Genomic DNA, 18,237 nt, shown 5'->3' with positions numbered 1-18,237 from the left:
AAAATTGAAACCAAGGTCAAATGCCCTCTGTTTGTGGGCAGGAGCAACGTCGGTGACAGAGAGACAAAGAGCCCTACAGTTAAGCTACTGTCTTAACGCAGCTGTAGGAAGTGGTTCAGGAGCCAGGGGCATTAATTAAACATAACTGGCATTTGGAGAGCACTTTCCATATATCATCTCATTTGGCTTCACAGAAATCCCCCAAGGTAGGTACTACAGATAGTACCATCCCCATCTGACAAATGAGAAAATGGAGACACAGAGAGTCTCATTGGTTTGCCCATGGCCACAGAGCTTGTAAGCAGCAGGATCTGAACCCAGTTCCACTCTAATGCCAGTCCAATTCACTACCCACAATTTCACTCTGCCTCTCAATCAAGATAAAAGGACTTTTCATTTTGAAGTTTCTTGAAAAAATATTCATTACATTTCGAAAAATGCATTTATGCCTGGATCCAAATCTAGTCTAGCTCTAAAGAGAAAAAGTTTCAAAAAATTACTGAAAAATAAGACTAGTATTTTAGAACTTTAGCATTGGAACTTAGAGGTCACGCAGTTTGATCCTTATTTTACAGATGAGGAAACTGAGGCTCAAAGATGTTAAGGAGGCTGCCCAAGATCACGTGGCTAGTTAGTGGCCAAACTGGGACTAGAAGCCAGGTCACCTGATTCTCAGTCTTTTACCACCACATCACAGATGTACACATTAGCTGTTAGCTACACAGAAAATCCAAGTTAAAGAAGCAGGGCAAATAGCATTATTTTTTCAAAGTCCTTTAAAAGTTTAACTAGGATTCCTGCTACCTGCTCCGTTGTCCCAAAGTGCCAAGGTCTCTTGCGATCCGTGCCCTGTTTCTATTATGGCCGTCACCTTAGCTCCAAGAACAGGCAAAAATCCTTGACTCACTTGAACATGAACAATCATTGGACTAGGAAAATGGCCTGTGCTTTGGTTCACATGCACAGTCGCAATCACAGGGAGGACTGTGGGACTTTTTGCTCGAGTGGTCACAGTCAGTGTCAGGGTTTGAAGGCTATGTTCATTCTGAAGTCTGTAAATCCAATTTCCTGCCTGAAAGTCAAAACGAAATATTCCATACATTTATTTTAAAAGTTTGAATACTTTTTGTCCTTCATTCCCCCCACCCCCTTTGGTTAAAAACATTTGACAGTCTGAGGACCATTCATCATTTTTACATGACTTGTGATGGGGGGATGGACCCGTGATGGCCTGATCGATTTAAGGCGTTCCCCAAGATCCTGATGAGAGGTAACTGAAGGATGCTTGAAAAAACCAACCTCCCCATCAATGACTCACAAAAGAAAGCCCCTTTTTTTTACCTTCTTGTACTTCTTCTCTCCAGGGCTCTCTTCTCACCATTTTCTCTTCCCTTTCTAGAGCACAACACAGGGCATGGGAGAAGGAGATTTCTACATCTCCACATTCCTCTGCCCAGAAGCAGAAGACAGAAACTGGCAGGGGAAAACCATGATGAGCTGCTTACGATTGCATGTATCCTGCAAGGGGTGATCAAGACACTGTTCTTGAGCCCTAGCCTACTGTCTGGGAGATGGAGTGGGGTCTTTATTTCCCTGGGAAGTATGGCCTGGCCACCCAGCCTTATCGCCAGAAAGGGGAGACTTCCTGGGAAGCATTTGGTTGAGAAGTTACCTTGTGGGGCACCCCAGTTCAAAAGTTTCTGATTTCAGGAATCAGACCTTCTAAAGAGAGATTTACTGGTCCTGTGGGCTGCTCCTTGGGGAAATAATATGACAGTTCACATAGTCCTATACAGCATCCAACTTGTTGAGACAGTTACTGGGTCAGTTTAGGGTCCTATGAGAAAGGGTTTGCTTTTCAGGAAGCCCCAGGGTATGCTCACCCTTTGAAATAGGGATGGGGACTAGACCTGTGATTTCACTGACAACGGGAACTCCCAGGAGAAGAAACTCCCTCTGCTAATGTAGGTAGGCACCTTCTCTGTAATTTAGAGAGTTGCCTTATGCTCGAAGAGGCTCAGTGATTTGCTCAGGGCTCCACAGCCAGAAGGTGTTGAGGTGGGATTTCCTGACTCTCAGACCAGCTCCCTCTCCCTCTTCCTCTCCCTCTCTCTCTCTCTGTCTCTACTATCTTGCCCTCTTGGGGGAATAGAGACCAGAGTGGCACTACAAGCATTCTATGGAAATGGGCACTCCTCGGGGTGACAGCACCCCTAAAGTCAGCCCCCTTCTGAGGGAGCCAGTGGGCTCTTTGAGTAGGTTCTGTTTCTGTATGTATTCACAGGCTCCTGTAGAATGTTGGATTTAGAGAGAAAAGACCTGGTTTCAAGCTCTGGCTCTCCTATTTGGTATCTGTGTGACCCTGGGCAGTCGCTTAACCTCTCTATGCCTTAATTTCCTCATTCTTAAAGAAGGGGTTGTACTTGATGACCTCTGAGGCCCCTTCCAAACAGAAATCTATGATCCCATGAGTTCTTAGTGTCTTTTGTGTTATCACCCTCAGTAGCCGTATTGGACACTGGGTGCCTAGGCGGGAGTTAGGTGTTCTGTTTCCCACCTTTAAGGAAACTAAGACATGAGCTATCCTTATGATTCTTTCCCTATTAACTGTGAGGTAGGTGCTATTATTATCTCCATTATACAGGTGAGGAAACTGAGGCAGATGGTGTTCAAGTGACTTGCCCAGGGCTATACAGCTAGTAAGCGTCTGAGGCTAGATTTGAACTCAGGTCTTCCTGACTCTAGGGCCACAGCTCTGCCTCTGGTGCCACCCAGCTGCTAACGTCCTCTTGTACTCCAAGGCAACGTACAGCAGAGCTGTCATCCCCCATATTCTAGACACCACCGGCTCTCCCCTCAACACAGCTTTGCAGGGGCTGCCACATGACACTGATGATTCCTACTCAGTTTGCTCTTCACCAAAGCTCCCAGGGCTTTTCCAGATGAGCTGGGAGCCAGATTTGCCTTCACTATTTTGTACCTGTGAGGTCGATTTTTGTGAACTCAAGGGTAGAACCTGACATTCTTCTCTCCTAACTTTCATCCTAGAGGAAGTGTGGCCTAGTGGATGGAGGGCTGCCTTAGGAGTCAGAAAAATCTGGGTCAAAGTCCTTTCAAAAAAAGTTCAAAAGTTCCTGATTTCAGGAATCAGACCTTCTAAAGAGAGATTTACCTGTCCTGTGGGCTCCCTGGGGAAAGAATATGACAGTTCACATAGTCCTATACAGCATCCAACTTGTTGAGTGAGTTACTGGGTCAGCTTAGGGTCCTATGAGAAACTCCAACATTCAAATATATGTGGCCCATCGTTCTGGCCTATTGAATCATGTGGATTTTAACTCTGTCATCCAACATGACAGCTTTAATTTTGTGCTTGGTGTCACCTGAAAACTAGACCTTGATCAGTGTCATTATCAAGGTGCTAATCAGGATATCAGTGATCAAGGATTTAAGCAGCACAAAGCCAAACACCTGTAGTAACTTCCTCCCAATCTGACATTTACCATTTGGGCCTGGACATCCACTGAGTTCTGAATCATCTCTCCTGCAGTATAGTATGACCACGTCTCCAACTTGTCGACAAGGAGAACTGGTTTTAAAATGATTGTATTTCAGTTTATCATTCATTGACTCAGAGTTCAAGGCCAAAGCTACTGAAGAATGGGGAAGGGAGTTCTCTGTGCAAAAGGTCTTGGCACTGTCAAATAGTTCAGCATCAGAAACCAGTATAGTTTTATCAGTGGAAATGGCATTAAGGAAGATTCCTGACCATCTGCTTTGCAACTGCACCCTAAGGACCCATGGGGGGTGGGAGGGTGGGAGTGGGGAGAACTGGGGGGCCAGGGAGGGCAGTATTTCTATCTGATTTGCAGCTGAAACCTCCTCTCTGTGCTGTCTCCTCCATCAGAACGCGGGGGCTCCTTGGTAGCAGGGAATTTGGCTCCCTATTTGAATCCTCAGTACTTTGTATATGGCCAGCACTTTTTAATTACTTTTTCATTCATCTGTTAATCATTTATGTCGCTGGCTTTTTGTTTTTTTAGTTTGGGGAAAATAAGAAAACATTCAGAAAATTAGAGAAGTCATAGAATTCATACCTCTGCAGTATCTGGGATTCGGAGATGAGCAGCCTTACTGTTTAGCTTATTAATTGAAAAATCTGCATTTCGATATTCCTTTCCTTTGGGGTCTTGATGACAGATTCTGGGAACACTTTCTGTCCATGTGATAACAAAGAAAGTATCATTTCCAACTGTGCTATCCACAGTTACTGTGCCATTTATCCACTCCTTGGAATTGAGCATTACACTTTTGCTTTCAAGCTGTTACACAAATGAATGAAAAAAGAAAAGTCTGCATTAATAATTTTTAAATATATAGCTATTTCAGAGTAACTGTTAAAATTCAATTTTAGGGTTCAAAAGTACTATGCCTAGTGTAATTATTTTTAATGTCTTTTGTTAATCTATAGCATAAATGATACTGCTAAATATTGATGAGGAGTCTAAGTTAGAAATAGAGATGAAGATTAGGATTCGAGGAGGTAATGTTTATGAAAGTCCTTTGTAAACTGTGAGGGTTAAATAAACAAAAATGATTGTCACTAACAATATTGATAATAATATGCTTACTCCAGTACTTCAAAGACACAGATCATAGCCCTTCTGCCACCTCTGAGCCCGTTTTAGTGAGCTGTTCTGACCAAAAGGCACATTACCCTGCAGTCAACCTTCTGGTTCTAACTCTCCATATACTTAGCTAGCCTGGCCCTCAGGCAGCAGACACAGACAATCACTGCGCTCAAAGTCCTTGCAGCCCAAAAGACCTGCCAGGATCATGCCACAATGTGGCACTGGAATAGGTTTGCAGAAGAGGAAGAATGTTATTACTGTAATGGAGGTCTGGCCCATTGGCAGAGCCGGAAGTTTGCTAAGATGTTAAGTGGAGGACGTGGAGGATATAGAGGAGCTGGTATGATTCTATTAGAATTATAAAGCCTGGATGGAACATGGATGGATATTTGGCAGTTGTTTCTGGCTGGCCTACCGCATAGTTGGGAGGAGCCTTTTTCCATCAGCTCTATGGCTGAAATTGTCAACATCTTCAAAAGAGCCTGAGTCAGCACTGACCATGGCTTTTGGGTCATTCACATCTGAGGGAGTAAGGTGACTCCTTTAGCCATGCTGAAGGGGAAAAAACTATGAGGGCCTCCCTTCCTTCTTCTTGGCCATAGAATGTATCTGCCTCCCCAATGGGCCTGGGTCTTTGGCCTTTTAATTAGATCTTTTCTGATCTACATACAGAGAGTAGAGGTTCCGATCTGGGAAGGAAGCAAGAACCACAGGGCTCTGAGAGTTCAGGAATACAGGTGTTACAACCAGCCTAGCAGCAATACCTTAAGGAACACGGGTCCAGGACTCCGGTCCAGCAGAACCAGCACTGATGCTGGCTTTGGGTGTGAACTTGGTAGGACAGATGCTATGAAGGAACTGAGCTAAGTTATGAGCCCAATCTTCTCCCACCTCCTTCCACCAAGAGACCAAAGTGGTGATATAATAATAATGATAATAATAATAAACATCTGTATAGCACTTAATATGTACCAGGCACAGTGCTAAGCATTTTACAATTATTATCTCACGATGAAGCAAATACCCCTTTGTAAAGCCATCCTGTGTTAACTGCTTAAATGAAACTGGGGTACTGGCCACTAGGCCCCTAATATAGGAGGAACACAACCAATGGGGACTTGATACTATGAAAGAGAAGAGGCACCCCCAATTCCACAGGGTGCCCTGGAACCGTGAGGGGTGATGCAGGAGGCCTGCCCTTGAGAGAGGGGCCTGAAGAGCACACTTTGAATAATATACAACTGAAGGAGGAGGAGCCATGGTCTAGAGGATAAAAGGCCAGACTTAGCATCAGCGCATCCTGGACGTATGTCCGGCCTCTGGCGCATACCAGTTGTGTAGGCCTGGCCAAGTCTTTACGCCCTCAGGGTTCCAGGCAGTCGTCCTAGGGCTATAAGTTGTAGGGCAGGGAGTTTCAGGGTTAGGCTTTCCAAATTTTGTTAAAAAGTATATTTAACATTAAGTAGGACAATATGTGACAAACACGTTTGACAAGGAATTTGTCTTTTCTCAAACCTAAATTGTTTATAGTCAACACACTTAAAACATTTCTTATAATGATTTGTTTAAATTGTGAAAAAATAAAGAATTTTCTTGAAATGCAAACCTGAATAGCCTTTTGAGAGAGGTCGCCACTTCTGGATGTAATTCTACTGAAAGCATCAATGAGGTCTGTCATATTTTCTTTGGGAGTAACTCTATAGCCTCCTGAAATGAGATTGTATCTTGTTAATAATAATGCTGATAGGTGGCGCAGTGGATAAGCACTGGCCCTGGATTCAGGAGGACCTGAGTTCAAATCTGACCTCAGACACATAACACTTACTAGCTGTGTGACCCTGGGCAAGTCACTTAACCCAACTGCCTATCCAAAAATTAAAAAAAAAATAATGCCGATGACAGTGATTACAGTGACAATGATGACAATAATGGTAACTAGCATTTATGTAGGCTTTAAATAGCATTTTACAAGTATTATCTCAGCTTATCCTTTATTTAAATAGTAATTTTTATTCATTTTTTTGTTTTCAACATTTACTTCCACAAGATTTTGAGTTACAAATTTTCACCCCATCTCACCCCTCCCCCCACCCCAAGATGGCATGCATTCTGAATACCCCTTCCCCTAGTCTGCCTTCCCTTCTATCTCTCCTCTCCTGTTATCCCCTTCCCCTTCAATTTTCCTGTAGGGCAGGATGGATTTCTGTACCCCATTTCCTGTATTTCTTATTTCCCAGTTGCATGTGAAAACATTTTTTTTAAGCATGTGTTTTTAAAACTTTGAGTTCCAAATTTTCTCCCTGCCTCCCTCCCCACCCACACTCATTGATAAGGCAAGTAACTCAATATAGGTTATACATGTGCAGTTATGCAAAACACTTCCATAGTAGACAGGCTGTGAAAAACTAACTCTATTTCCCTTAATTCTATCCTGCCCCCCCATTTGTTCAATTCTTTCTTTTGACCCTGTCCCTTCTCAGAAGTGTTTGCTTCTGGTTACCCCTTTTCCCAATCTGCCCTTCTCTCTATCATTCCCCTACTCTCTTATCCCCTTCCCCCCCTATTTTCCTGTAGGGTAAGACAGATTTCCACACCCAATTGAGTGTGTATGTTATTGCCTCCTTAAGTCAAATCCTATGACAATAAGATTCACTCATTCCCTCTCATCTTCCCCTGTTTCCCCTCCACTGTAAGAGTTTTTTCTTTTCTGTTTTTTTTTTGTGTAGGATAATTTACCCCATTCTACCTCTCCCTTTCTCCTTCTCCTAGTATATTCCTCTCTCACCCCTTAATTTTATTCTCCAGATATGACCCCTTCATCTTCAACTCACCCTGTGCCCTCTATCTATCTATCTATATCTATTTATACGTACATGTAATTTTTTCCCCTCCAACTACCCTAACACTGACAAAGGTCTCATGAGTTACAAATATCATCTTTCCATGCAGGAATGTAAACAGTTCAACCTTAATAAGTCTCGTATGATTTTCTCTTTCCTGTTTACCATTTCGTGTTCCACTGAAGTCTTGTATTTGAAAATCAAATTTTCTATTCAACTCTGGTCTTTTCATCAAGAACGTTTGAAAGTCCTCTATTTCACTGAATTACCATTTTTTTCCCCTGCAGGATTATATTCAGTTTTGCTGGGTAGGTGATTCTTGGTTGTAATACTATGTCCTTTGCCCTCCGGAATATTATATTCCATGCCCTGTGGTCCTTTCATGTAGAAGCAGCTAAATCTTGTGTTATCCTGATTGTGTTTCCACAATACTTGAATTGTTTCTTTCTGGATGTTTGTAACATCTTCTCCTTGACCTGTGAACTCTGGAATTTGGCTACAATATTCCTAGGAGTTTTCCTTTGGGGATCTCTTTCAGGAGGAGATCGGTGGATTCTTTCAATTTCTATTTTGCCCTCTGGTTCTAAAATATCAGGACAGTTTTCCTGGATAATTTCTTGAAAGATGATGTCTAGGCTCTTTTTTTGATCATGGCTTTCAGATAGTCCAATAATTTTTAAATTCTCTCTCCTGGATCTATTTTCCAGGTCAGTTGTTGTTCCAGTGAGATATTTCACATTGTTTTCTAATTTTTCATTCTTTTGGATTTGTTTTACAGTGTCTTGATTTCTCATAAAGTCACTAGCTTCCAATTGCTCTATTCTAATTTTTAAGGAGTATTTTCTTCAGTAATCTTTTGGACTTCCTTTTCCATTTGGCCAATTTTGCTCTTTGGGGCATTCTTCTCCTCATTGGCTTTTTGGACCTCTTTTGCCATTTGGGTTAGGCTATTTTTTAAGGTGTTATTTTCTTCAGTATTTTTTTGAGTCACCTTTAGCAAGCTGTTGACTTGTTTTTCATGATTTTCTTGCCTCACTTTCAGTTTTTCCTCTACTTCTCTTACTTGCTTCTCAAAATCCCTTTTGAGCTCTTCCAAGGCCTGGGACTGATTCATATTTTTCTTGGAGGCTTTGGATGTAGGAGCTTTGGCTTTGTTGTCTTCTGGTTGAATGTTTTGATCTTCTTTGTCACCAAAGTAAGATAATATAGTCTGACTCTTTTTGCACTGCTTACTCATGATCCCGGCCAATTACTTGAGTTTTAACCTCTTTGTTAAGGTAAAAGTCTGCTTCCAATGTGGAGAATGTACTGTTCCAAGCTTCTGGGGTTTGTACAGCTGTTTTCAGAGGTATTTCTAGGGACCTGTAAATTTTCAGTTCTTCCAAGGTATGATAAGGGATGAGGTGCTTCCTCTCCACCGCCACAACAAGCTCCACCACACCAGCACTCCTCCTTGCCCCAGGACCGCCCCTCAGAACTGTGACCCAGATCCAAGCACCAGTAAAGCAAGGCATTCCTGCCTCAGCACTGGCAAAGAGATCCTTGTAATCCCCCTCTGATCAGCCACTCGATTCCCCCTCAGTCTGTGGGCTGGAAGCTCAGGAAAAAGCTGCGGCCCCGGGCCGCGCTCAAGACTTGCAGCTGAGACCTAGCTCCTCTCTCACCGCAATCACAGACTTTTCCCATTGACCTTCTAAGTTGTGTTTGGTGTTCAGGGGTTGAGAAGGCTGGAAACCGCCACAGCTGCCCGCAATTCAGTCCTCTGAGGCCTGCTCCAGGGTGGCTGCAGCCTGCACGCCCACACCAAATTGAGCTCCTCTGCCCCCCCGCCCGGCGTGATATACCTTTCTGATCAGCCACGCAGACTGTCTTTGGCTGGAAATTTGTTTTACTCTGTCTTTTTGTGGGTTCCGCTGCTTTAGAATTTGTTTAGAGCCATTTTTTTAGGTATTTGGAGGGCTTTGGGAGAGAGCTCAAGAGAGTCACTGCTTTCCCTCTGCCATCTTGGCTCCGCCCCCTCAGCTTATCCTTAAAACAACCCTGGGAAGTAGATACTATTATTGTTCCCATTTTATAGGTGAGGAAACTGAGGCAAGTAGAAGTTAAATGACTTGCCCAGGGTCATCACATGTAAATGTCTGGGGCTGGATTTGAACTCATGTCTTCCTGACTCTAGGTCCAGCACTTTATATACCATATCAGCTAGAATTTCATTTTCTTTAAGATTTTCTCATAGAGATATGTTTAATTGTTTGTTTTTATACATTTTCTAGTGAATTTGCAAAGGATGAGTGAGTTTCCTAGGAGTTTTCAAACAGAAACCAAGGAAAACATTTAAATATGAAAAACAAATAGGGAGATGAGGGAGGTGGAAGGTCCAGGGAGAAAAAGGAATAGGTTTTTGCAGGCCAGAGAGGGGAAGATGTTTTTCAGACTCACATAGGGTTGGAGTTCTTAGTGACAGAGCCAAATGCTGAAACGTGAAGGAGGATGAAGACTGTGAAAAGCCTTTGTATTTGGCTAAAAGGATGCCATTGGTACTGTGGGTGAATGTCCCCACAGTGAGCAGCAACTTGCAGGTCTGCCAATGAAGTGTTGGCATGTCCTGCTGTTTGAAGCTATAGGAATTATGAACCAATCCTCCAGAACCTTCAAGGACTTTCAGTGAACCACTGTCAGATACAATCAGACAAAATCCTTATGGTGACCACCAAATCTAGGTCAAGACATATGCAAATAAGGGCACCTTTAAGTAGTGGATCAACTTTTTCTTGCTACATCAATTAATTAGCTAATACATGTTTATTGAGCACATAGCACCAAAAGTTAATTAGCTAATAATTGCTGAGTGCCCAACATCAATAGTTAATTAGCTAATAAATGTTTATTTACCAACATTGGGTAAATAAACAATGTTGCGTATTTACCAATATTGAGTACCTGGCACCATGCAGTAGATTTTGTTGGTGGTTCTATAATGACATTCATGGGGATATTGACTGAAATTACTTTATGTTTTTTCATGTTGTATAATTCTTATTTTTATCTTTCCGTAGGAGATCTACCCAAATGTACCAGTGGCTTCCTAGCTCTTTCTTATATGTCAGAGGTATTCCTCCAGTTGTCCCCTAATACAGAAGAAATAGAAGCTTTTGTCCTGTCCTCAACATAAAAGTCTTAAAATCTGGTTGGATGTGAATAATATATGTGGAGAAAAATGAGAGAAAAAGATAACATAATGAAATGCCAATAATGCAATAAATACAAAGAGAGTTAAAAAAGTGACAAGTTGATGTGGATTGAAAAAACCGAGGAAGGATGAATTGGAGGAAGAAGAAATGAGAGACAGCAAATCCAACTAGGAGACAGTGGAAGTAACTGGGGAATTGATGGGGAATTCCCCATTAATTGGGGAATGGCTGAACAAGTTGTGGTATGTGATTGTGATGAAATACTATTGTGCTGTAAGAAATGATGAGCTAGAAGATCTCAGAAAAACCTGGAAAGACTTACATGAACTGATGCAAAGTGAAATGAGTAGAACCAGGAGAACATTGTACACTGTGACAGCAATATTGTACAAGGATCAACTGGAATGGCAACTATTTTCAGCAATATAATGATCCAAGACAACTTTGAAGAACTTAGGATAAAAAATGCTATCCATCCCCAGGGAAAGAACTGATGGCATCTGAATACAGATCGAAGCATACTTTTTTACTTTCTTTATTTTTCTTAGGTTTTTATTTTGGTCTATGTTTCCTTTTACAACATGACTAATATGGAAATATGTTTTGTGTGACTACACATGTTTAATCTATATCAAATTCCTTTCCTTCTCACTGAGGGGGTGGGGAGGGAGGGGGAGAATCTGGAACTCAATTTTAAAAAACAAATGTTGAATATTGTTTTTTTACATGTAATTGGGGAAAAATAAAATACTAAAAAAAAGTATTCTAAAAATGTGTTCTACCTGTCATAAGCGACAGCTTCTCTAGCTCCCTGGCAGCATCTGGTCCCAAGGCGATGGTGTGAATCACGGCTCCGCTTTGTTTGACCTCCTCAAAACGAGTGCTGATTTCATTGTCTTCTCCATCTGTTAATAAAACTATTTCAGAACCAGAAATACTTCTGTTACTTTGGGTAATTACCTGAAAGCGAAACATGAGGGATTAATTATGGAACTCTGAGCCTGACCAAATTGAGCTAACATGAAATCACTGCCCTGGTTAGTCCAATGCACCAGGATCAAATGAGATAATATTTGTAAAACCCTTAGCACAGTGCCTGGCACGTAGCAGGCACTTAATAGATACTTGTTTCTTTGCTCCTCTCTCCGCGGTGAGGCTTTTTGCCTTGTCATTCCAGGCTAATTTGCATTGTGACAATTAGGGGGAGGTGTGCTGCTCTATTGATAGCTGTCATAGCTATCATGCTTAAATCGCCCTCTGTCTCTCTAAGCCCCCAGCTATGCTGCCATGAAAGAAGCAAGGACATCATTGAAGTTTGGGAGGGGAAAGCCCCAGATGAAGGCTTGGATCCTGGGATGGGGATGGGGGTGACAAGTATCGGGGTACTTGGGATCTAGTCTAGGAATCAATAGCTCTGGGTGGTGGTGGGGAGGTAGGACTTGGAGTGCAAGTGTGGGCAGTGACAGGGAAGCCATGGCCAAAAGGTGCCTGGATCCATGAATTAGTTACTTTATCTCTGTTATGTGTATTCCCTGCTGCAAAATCTCAGTCTTCCATGATAGTAATATCATGTAATAGTAATAGATTTGAAATGACAAGACCTGGTTTTGATGACCATCTATCTACCCCTCTAGGCCTCAGTTTCCTCATCTGTAAATTATTGGGATTGGGACTAGATTATCTCTAAGGGCCATTCTAGCCCCAATCTCATGCTGCAAGGGTAACAAGCCCTACAATAAAAGGCAGATGCACCTCTTAACTTGTTATAGGGAAAAGCCTCAAACTTGTCACAGAAGTATTCTTTATTGCTTTTTGCCTGGTTTTCTGTGCTTTCTGAATATTTGTACTTTCATTGAATCGATTGATCTAATCAGCATCCCAAGTAGTTTTTCTCTCCGGCATGTCATTGCCTGGGCTCCGTCCTCCTGATTGGTGAGTGTCACACGTGGTTTATTACTTCAGGCCAGGTTGACTCCAGCCATGCCTCCCTCTTCTCCCTGGCTAGTTCCCTGCTAGTCACCTTGCCTCCAGAACCAGAGAAGACACCCTGGAAGATTTAGCCATTTTATCCCTGGAGCATCCTTCCTAGGGCCTCAGTGCCCAGCACTGTGCCAGGCACACAGCAGGGTCTTCATAAAGCTGCTCTAGCCATCTCCTCATCAGCCACCTTGCTGCTGTGAATACTCCTTTCATATTCCCCTTCCCACCCCCACCCCCACCCCTTTTTTCCAAATCTGGAGCTATAATCACATCAATACCACCACTACTACTGGAAATGGCATGTCAACTTATTCCTCTTTGGCTGCACTCACTGTCTCTCTAACTTTCCAAACCACAGTACCATGCCCTGGCCACCATTCCCCTCCCATATTAGAATGTACAGTTAGGTCCTGATTAGTGTAAATAATGAATCTTGTGAAATGGTTATATTATTTGAATCCACATTGCGTATTTCCATTGGGCTTCCATTGGGAACCAATGAGTTCCCCTTTGGTTCCAACCAATTACCTTATTTTATATAACTATAACTTCAAATAGTATAAATTCAAATACATGTGACTCCTTCAGGGATTCATTATTCACACTAATTGGGATCTGGCTGTAAGATCCTTGAAAGCAGGGACTGTCACTGGCTTTTGGTCTTATATTTCTGATGCTTAGGGTAGTGCTTGAAATAAATTTTTAAAATTTTTTATTCATTCATTTATTCATTTTTAGTATGATTTGATAAGGCCCATGCTGCAATAAAATGGAATTGAAGTCATTAAAGTTGTAGAATCTCCTTTCCTGGATTCTTTAAGAATATCACAGGCATCTGCCAGAGTACATTTGGTTTCCCAGTTATTGCTTGGAGTGTTCAGATGTCCACTAATCTTCCCTCCAATCAATGATAACTGAAACAATCTTGGCTTGATATATGGGAACCTTCTCGACTCATTATATGGAAATGTTATGAACTATTCTTTTGCACATGTCCTCTCAAACCAACATTTTAGTCCCCCAGACATTTATGCTTTCAGGAATGGGAACAACACTGACTCATATTTATATGGTACTTTAGAGCAGTGTATCAAACTCAAATAGAAATAAGAACCATTAAACTGCACATAAGGATCCCTGCAGGTGCAGTGCATATTGGCCAAGAAAGCCACATATTAACATTATCTGTATACTATTGTATTTTTATTTATTTTGTTCAATATTTCCCAATTGCATTTTAATCTGGTTCTGTTGCATTCTGGAGTGTTATGGGCCGCAGTGCATGTGTTTAATACCTCTGCCGTAAAAGTTTGCAAGATGTTCTTGTAATTTCTTGAGAGAGTAGACATAGCATCATTTCTTTTTAATGGATGAGGCCCAGAGGGTTTAAGTGACTTGTTCATGGTCACATACATGGTCCTGTGGGCTCAAGCCCAGTTCTTCTGACTCTAAGGTCAGTGCTCTTTCCACTATAGCATGAGTGGTCACTGAATTTACCTGCTTAGTTCTTCCTGATCTAAGTCACTCCTACAGAAGAAACTTGTAACATCCCAAAGACATGGGGAGAACAACTCATCTCTTGAGAAGAAGACTGTTGTATTGAGTGAGTGCATAGAGTGCTGGACCTAGAGTCAGGAAGATCAGGGTTCTAATCCTGCCTCTTATTCTTATGAACTGGGTGATCAAGGCTAAAGCACTTAATCTCATTTGGACTTCAGTTTCCACTTCTTCAAAATGAGAGTGCTGAATGAGATGGCCTCTGAGTTCCCTTAGACATCTACAGTTATGATCTCAAGAATGATCCTTAGAGATTCTCCAGCTTGCAGGGAGGGAAAGAGAGGATTCCTTCCTTCACCAATGACCTATGCTGACCAAGTCCCAGGATTTCTAAATGACAGACACGGGAAGAAACAACCCCAGCTCAAAGATCATTAGACAGTACACATTATAGTGCACATAGCAACAAATGGAAAATGACATTTGGCTGAAATCTTTTTGAGTCTTTTTCACCTGGAATCCTGCTTGGCGTCCCCTGCAGATTGAAGTTTCACCACTTGCTACTTTAGGCAGCCTCTCGATGATTTCCTGGGTTGCATTTCCAGGGACTATTTGTGTCAGATTATTTTAGATCTTGGCATCACTGTCAAATGTGACCATCCCAACCCAGGATCCTATTTCAACAATTTGGATTAGGTACAGTTCAGCTGCCTCAACCAGGTTAGAGAGTCGGTTATTCTGGGTTAAAAAAAGAGAGAGAATATGTAAAACTTCCTGGGCTTTGGCAGTGATGGAGATTGAGCAAAGGTGTGGGAGTTTTCAAACTTAAAAATGTTGCCACTGATAGATGAAACATTTTTATTTTTTAAAAATTCTCCTTCATTGTTTTAAAATTAGTGCCCCATTTCTATTAGTTTATAATCATTGGAGCTAGAAATCAATTAATTAACAAGCATTTATTAAGTGACAACAATATGGTCAGTAAGCATTCATTAAGTGCCTAATATATGCTAAGTACTGTGCTGGTACTGAGGATAGGTACCATTACAAAAATAAAACAGTTTTTGCTCCCAAGGAGTTTATATTTCATTGCGGAGGGATTCAGAGAAGGAGGAAAGAAGCGTTTATGAAGTGCCTACTAAGTTCCAGGCACTGTGCTAAGAACATTACAAATATTATCTCATTTGATCTTCTCGACAATCCTATGAGGGAGGAGCTGTTATTATTCCCATTTTACACTCGAGGAAACTGACAAAACAGAGGTTAAGTGACTTTCCCAAGATTATCCATCTATTAAGTATCTGAAGCTGCATTTGAACTCAGGTCTTAGCTAACTCTAAGCTCAGTGCTCTCTTCATTGCACCACTGGGGAAGGCAATATGTTCATATAAAAATATAAACCAAGTTTATACAGAAGAAAAATGAGGTAATTCGGGCAGTGTCAGAGGTGTAGCACTAAAACCTCACCCTTTTAATTCAGGTTAGATGTTGGGATGAAAGGAGGTGCTATCAAGCCCCTGAACATCTAACAAAGGAGGTTTCCTTTGCCCTAACACAGCAAGGATATGCACCAAGGATACAGTAGTATCTTTGGATGAAGCTCCCCTAGTCTCCCTATGGAAACATGGCTGGTCAGCAGGGCAGGGTAATGTGATTTTCCTGGATTTCAGAAATCCATCCAGTCCAAGGGACTTGTTGCTAAGACTGTTTTAGATCCTTAGGTGACCAGGAAGCTATATCAGGAAATCTAGATCAGTCAGATTCCTTGTTCAGCTTTGTCTTAGGACCATGCCATGTTGTCTGGGGTAGGAATGGGGTAGGATGCTGCAACAGCGAAAGCTGGGACCAATCAGGTGCTGGGGGCAGCAGGAGAAATGAAGCTGCATCAGGTTGGTCCTATCATGGGGAGGTAGGCACTAGAATTTAGGGGGATCAGGAAAAAAGATGATGCCCTATGGGACTTAACCCTTTCAGCTCTGTAACTTCAGGCTGGGATCTGTGCTGTCTCTACTGGTGAATGCCTCACATCCTCCACTACATACAGGGGTTCCAGCCTGCCTCACTTTACACCCTGCCCATCCTAATGTACCCCCTCATTCCTCCGCCTCCCAATTTCCCCTCATTGTCCTTTGCAGCTCTGGAGCCAGAATCAAATCAGTACTGCCACTGCTACAGGAAAGTGTGTCAATCTGCTCCCTTAAGGCTTCACTCACCATCCCAGTGCCTTTCGCTGACCACCATTCCCCTCTATGTTTTGTGTACCTCTATTGAGCCATCACTCCTGCACTGGGCTACACTATCCTCCCTCCCCATCTTGAAACTTAATGAACCAGTTTGGTTCTACCCTGTCCTCTTCTCTTGAGTCCTTTGCCTCTTTGTTCTGCTGCCAATCTTGCCTTGCCAAGCCTCAGCCCTGGCTTATGCCCATCATCAACTGTCTTCACTCCTGCTCATGTGCAGCTGCTGATTGGATCTACTACAGATCAATGCTGCCCTTTCTGAAGCAGGCAGCTCTTTGACACCTCCTTAACTGACTCAGTATTCACTCATCACAGCAACTTTTGCATACTTTTCACCCCTCCTCATGCCTCCCATACTTCTACCACCTACACTATACCCTCTCACCTGAGAACCTTGCCCCACATTTCATTAAAAAAAGCAGATAGTATGGGGCAGCTAGGTGGCGCAGTGGATAGAGCAGAGGCCCTGAAGTCAGGAGGACCTGAGTTCAAATCTGGTCTCAGACCAAACACTTGACTCTTACTAGCTATGTGACCCTGGGCAAGTCACTTAACTGCAATTGCCTAGAAAAAAAAAATAGCAGATAGTACCTTTTTTACTGCCACAGTACACAGAGTACTGGGCTGGGATTCAGAAAGACCTGAGATCCAGTTTGTCCTCCTACACTTACTAGCTGTGTGCCCTTGGTCAAGTCATTTGACCTCTATTTGTCTCAGTTTCCTCCATTGTAAAATAGGGATAATAATAGAACTTAGCTCCCAGAGTTGTCGTGAGGGTCAAATGAGATAATATTTGTAATGTACCTAGCATAGTGCCTGCACGTAGTACATGCTATATAAATGCTAGATATTATTGTTATCATTATTATCCTTATTATTATTGAAAGATTGAGGCCATTCACCAAGAGCGTATTCTTCTCCCCTCCTTGTTATCTCACATCATGTAGAAGCCTCTGCTACTGCTACCACCTCACCCCATCTCATGTAATGAGGCGGCCCTTCTCCTTGCCAGCGATCTCACTCCATCCTGTCTTCTCCAGCAGAACTACTCCTTGATCATCCCGACTCTTTCACTTTTCTTCAATCTCTCTTTCTCTACTGGCTGCTTCCAATTTCATCATTCAGCTGAAGCTGTTCCCCCCAAAGCTACTGACAATGTCTTAATTGCCAAGTCCAAGACCACTTTCTCAAATCTCCTCCTTCATGAGCTCCCTGCAGCTTTGACAATGGGAGTCACCGTCTTCTTCTCCTTCAGGTTTTGTGATACTGTACTCTTCTGGTTCTTCTAGCTATTTAGGGGCTCCTTTTCAGTCCCCTTTGCTGGATCTCCAACCCAGTCATTCTGACTGTGGGTAACACCAGGGATCTGTCCTGGACCTTCTTTGTTCCCCCTTTATGCTGTCTCACTTGGTGATTTCATCAGTGCCCAGGCATTCAATTTTCATCTCTATGCTGGTGCTTCTCAAATTTACTTATTCAGCTCTCCCTCCTTTCTAACCTCCAGTCTCACATCTTCAACCACCTATTAGACATCTATAACTGAATGTTTCATAAACATCTTACATTCGCATGTCCAAAACTGAACTCATTATCTTTTCTTCCAAACCCTCCCCTTTTCTGAATTCCCTTTCTCCTGTGGAGGGTACCATCAACCTCCCAGTCACCCAGGCTTGAATGTCTCATTCTCTCTCATTTCTCATATCCAGTCTATTACTGAGCAAGGCCTGTTGATTTTACCTTCATAACATCTCCGGCATGCACCCCCTCCTGACACCATCACCGCTGTGGTGCATGCCCATATCACCTCATGTCTGTACTATTGCAATAGCCTGCTGGCTGGTTTCTCTTCCATACATCT

The 18,237-nt window shown here is 42.5% G+C and overlaps 1 protein-coding gene across 1 annotated transcript in view; it reads right to left on the bottom strand.

Annotated features, from left to right (window-relative positions):
• The window catches only part of LOC114030754 (calcium-activated chloride channel regulator 1-like), a 63,244-nt gene that overhangs the window by 30,984 nt on the left and 14,023 nt on the right, over window positions 1-18,237 (bottom strand). Inside the window, 5 exon segments of the mRNA XM_027845627.1 lie at window positions 805-1,072; window positions 4,098-4,322; window positions 6,238-6,338; window positions 11,445-11,622; window positions 14,653-14,877. Coding sequence (XP_027701428.1) covers window positions 805-1,072; window positions 4,098-4,322; window positions 6,238-6,338; window positions 11,445-11,622; window positions 14,653-14,877 — 997 coding nt within the window.

This window comes from Vombatus ursinus, unplaced genomic scaffold (assembly GCF_900497805.2).
Source record: "Vombatus ursinus unplaced genomic scaffold, bare-nosed wombat genome assembly UNPS02005264.1, whole genome shotgun sequence".
Classification (NCBI taxonomy): domain Eukaryota; kingdom Metazoa; phylum Chordata; class Mammalia; order Diprotodontia; family Vombatidae; genus Vombatus; species Vombatus ursinus.
The sequence above is the reverse complement of the archived record's forward strand: the minus strand, read 5'-3'. Positions and strand labels throughout refer to the sequence as shown.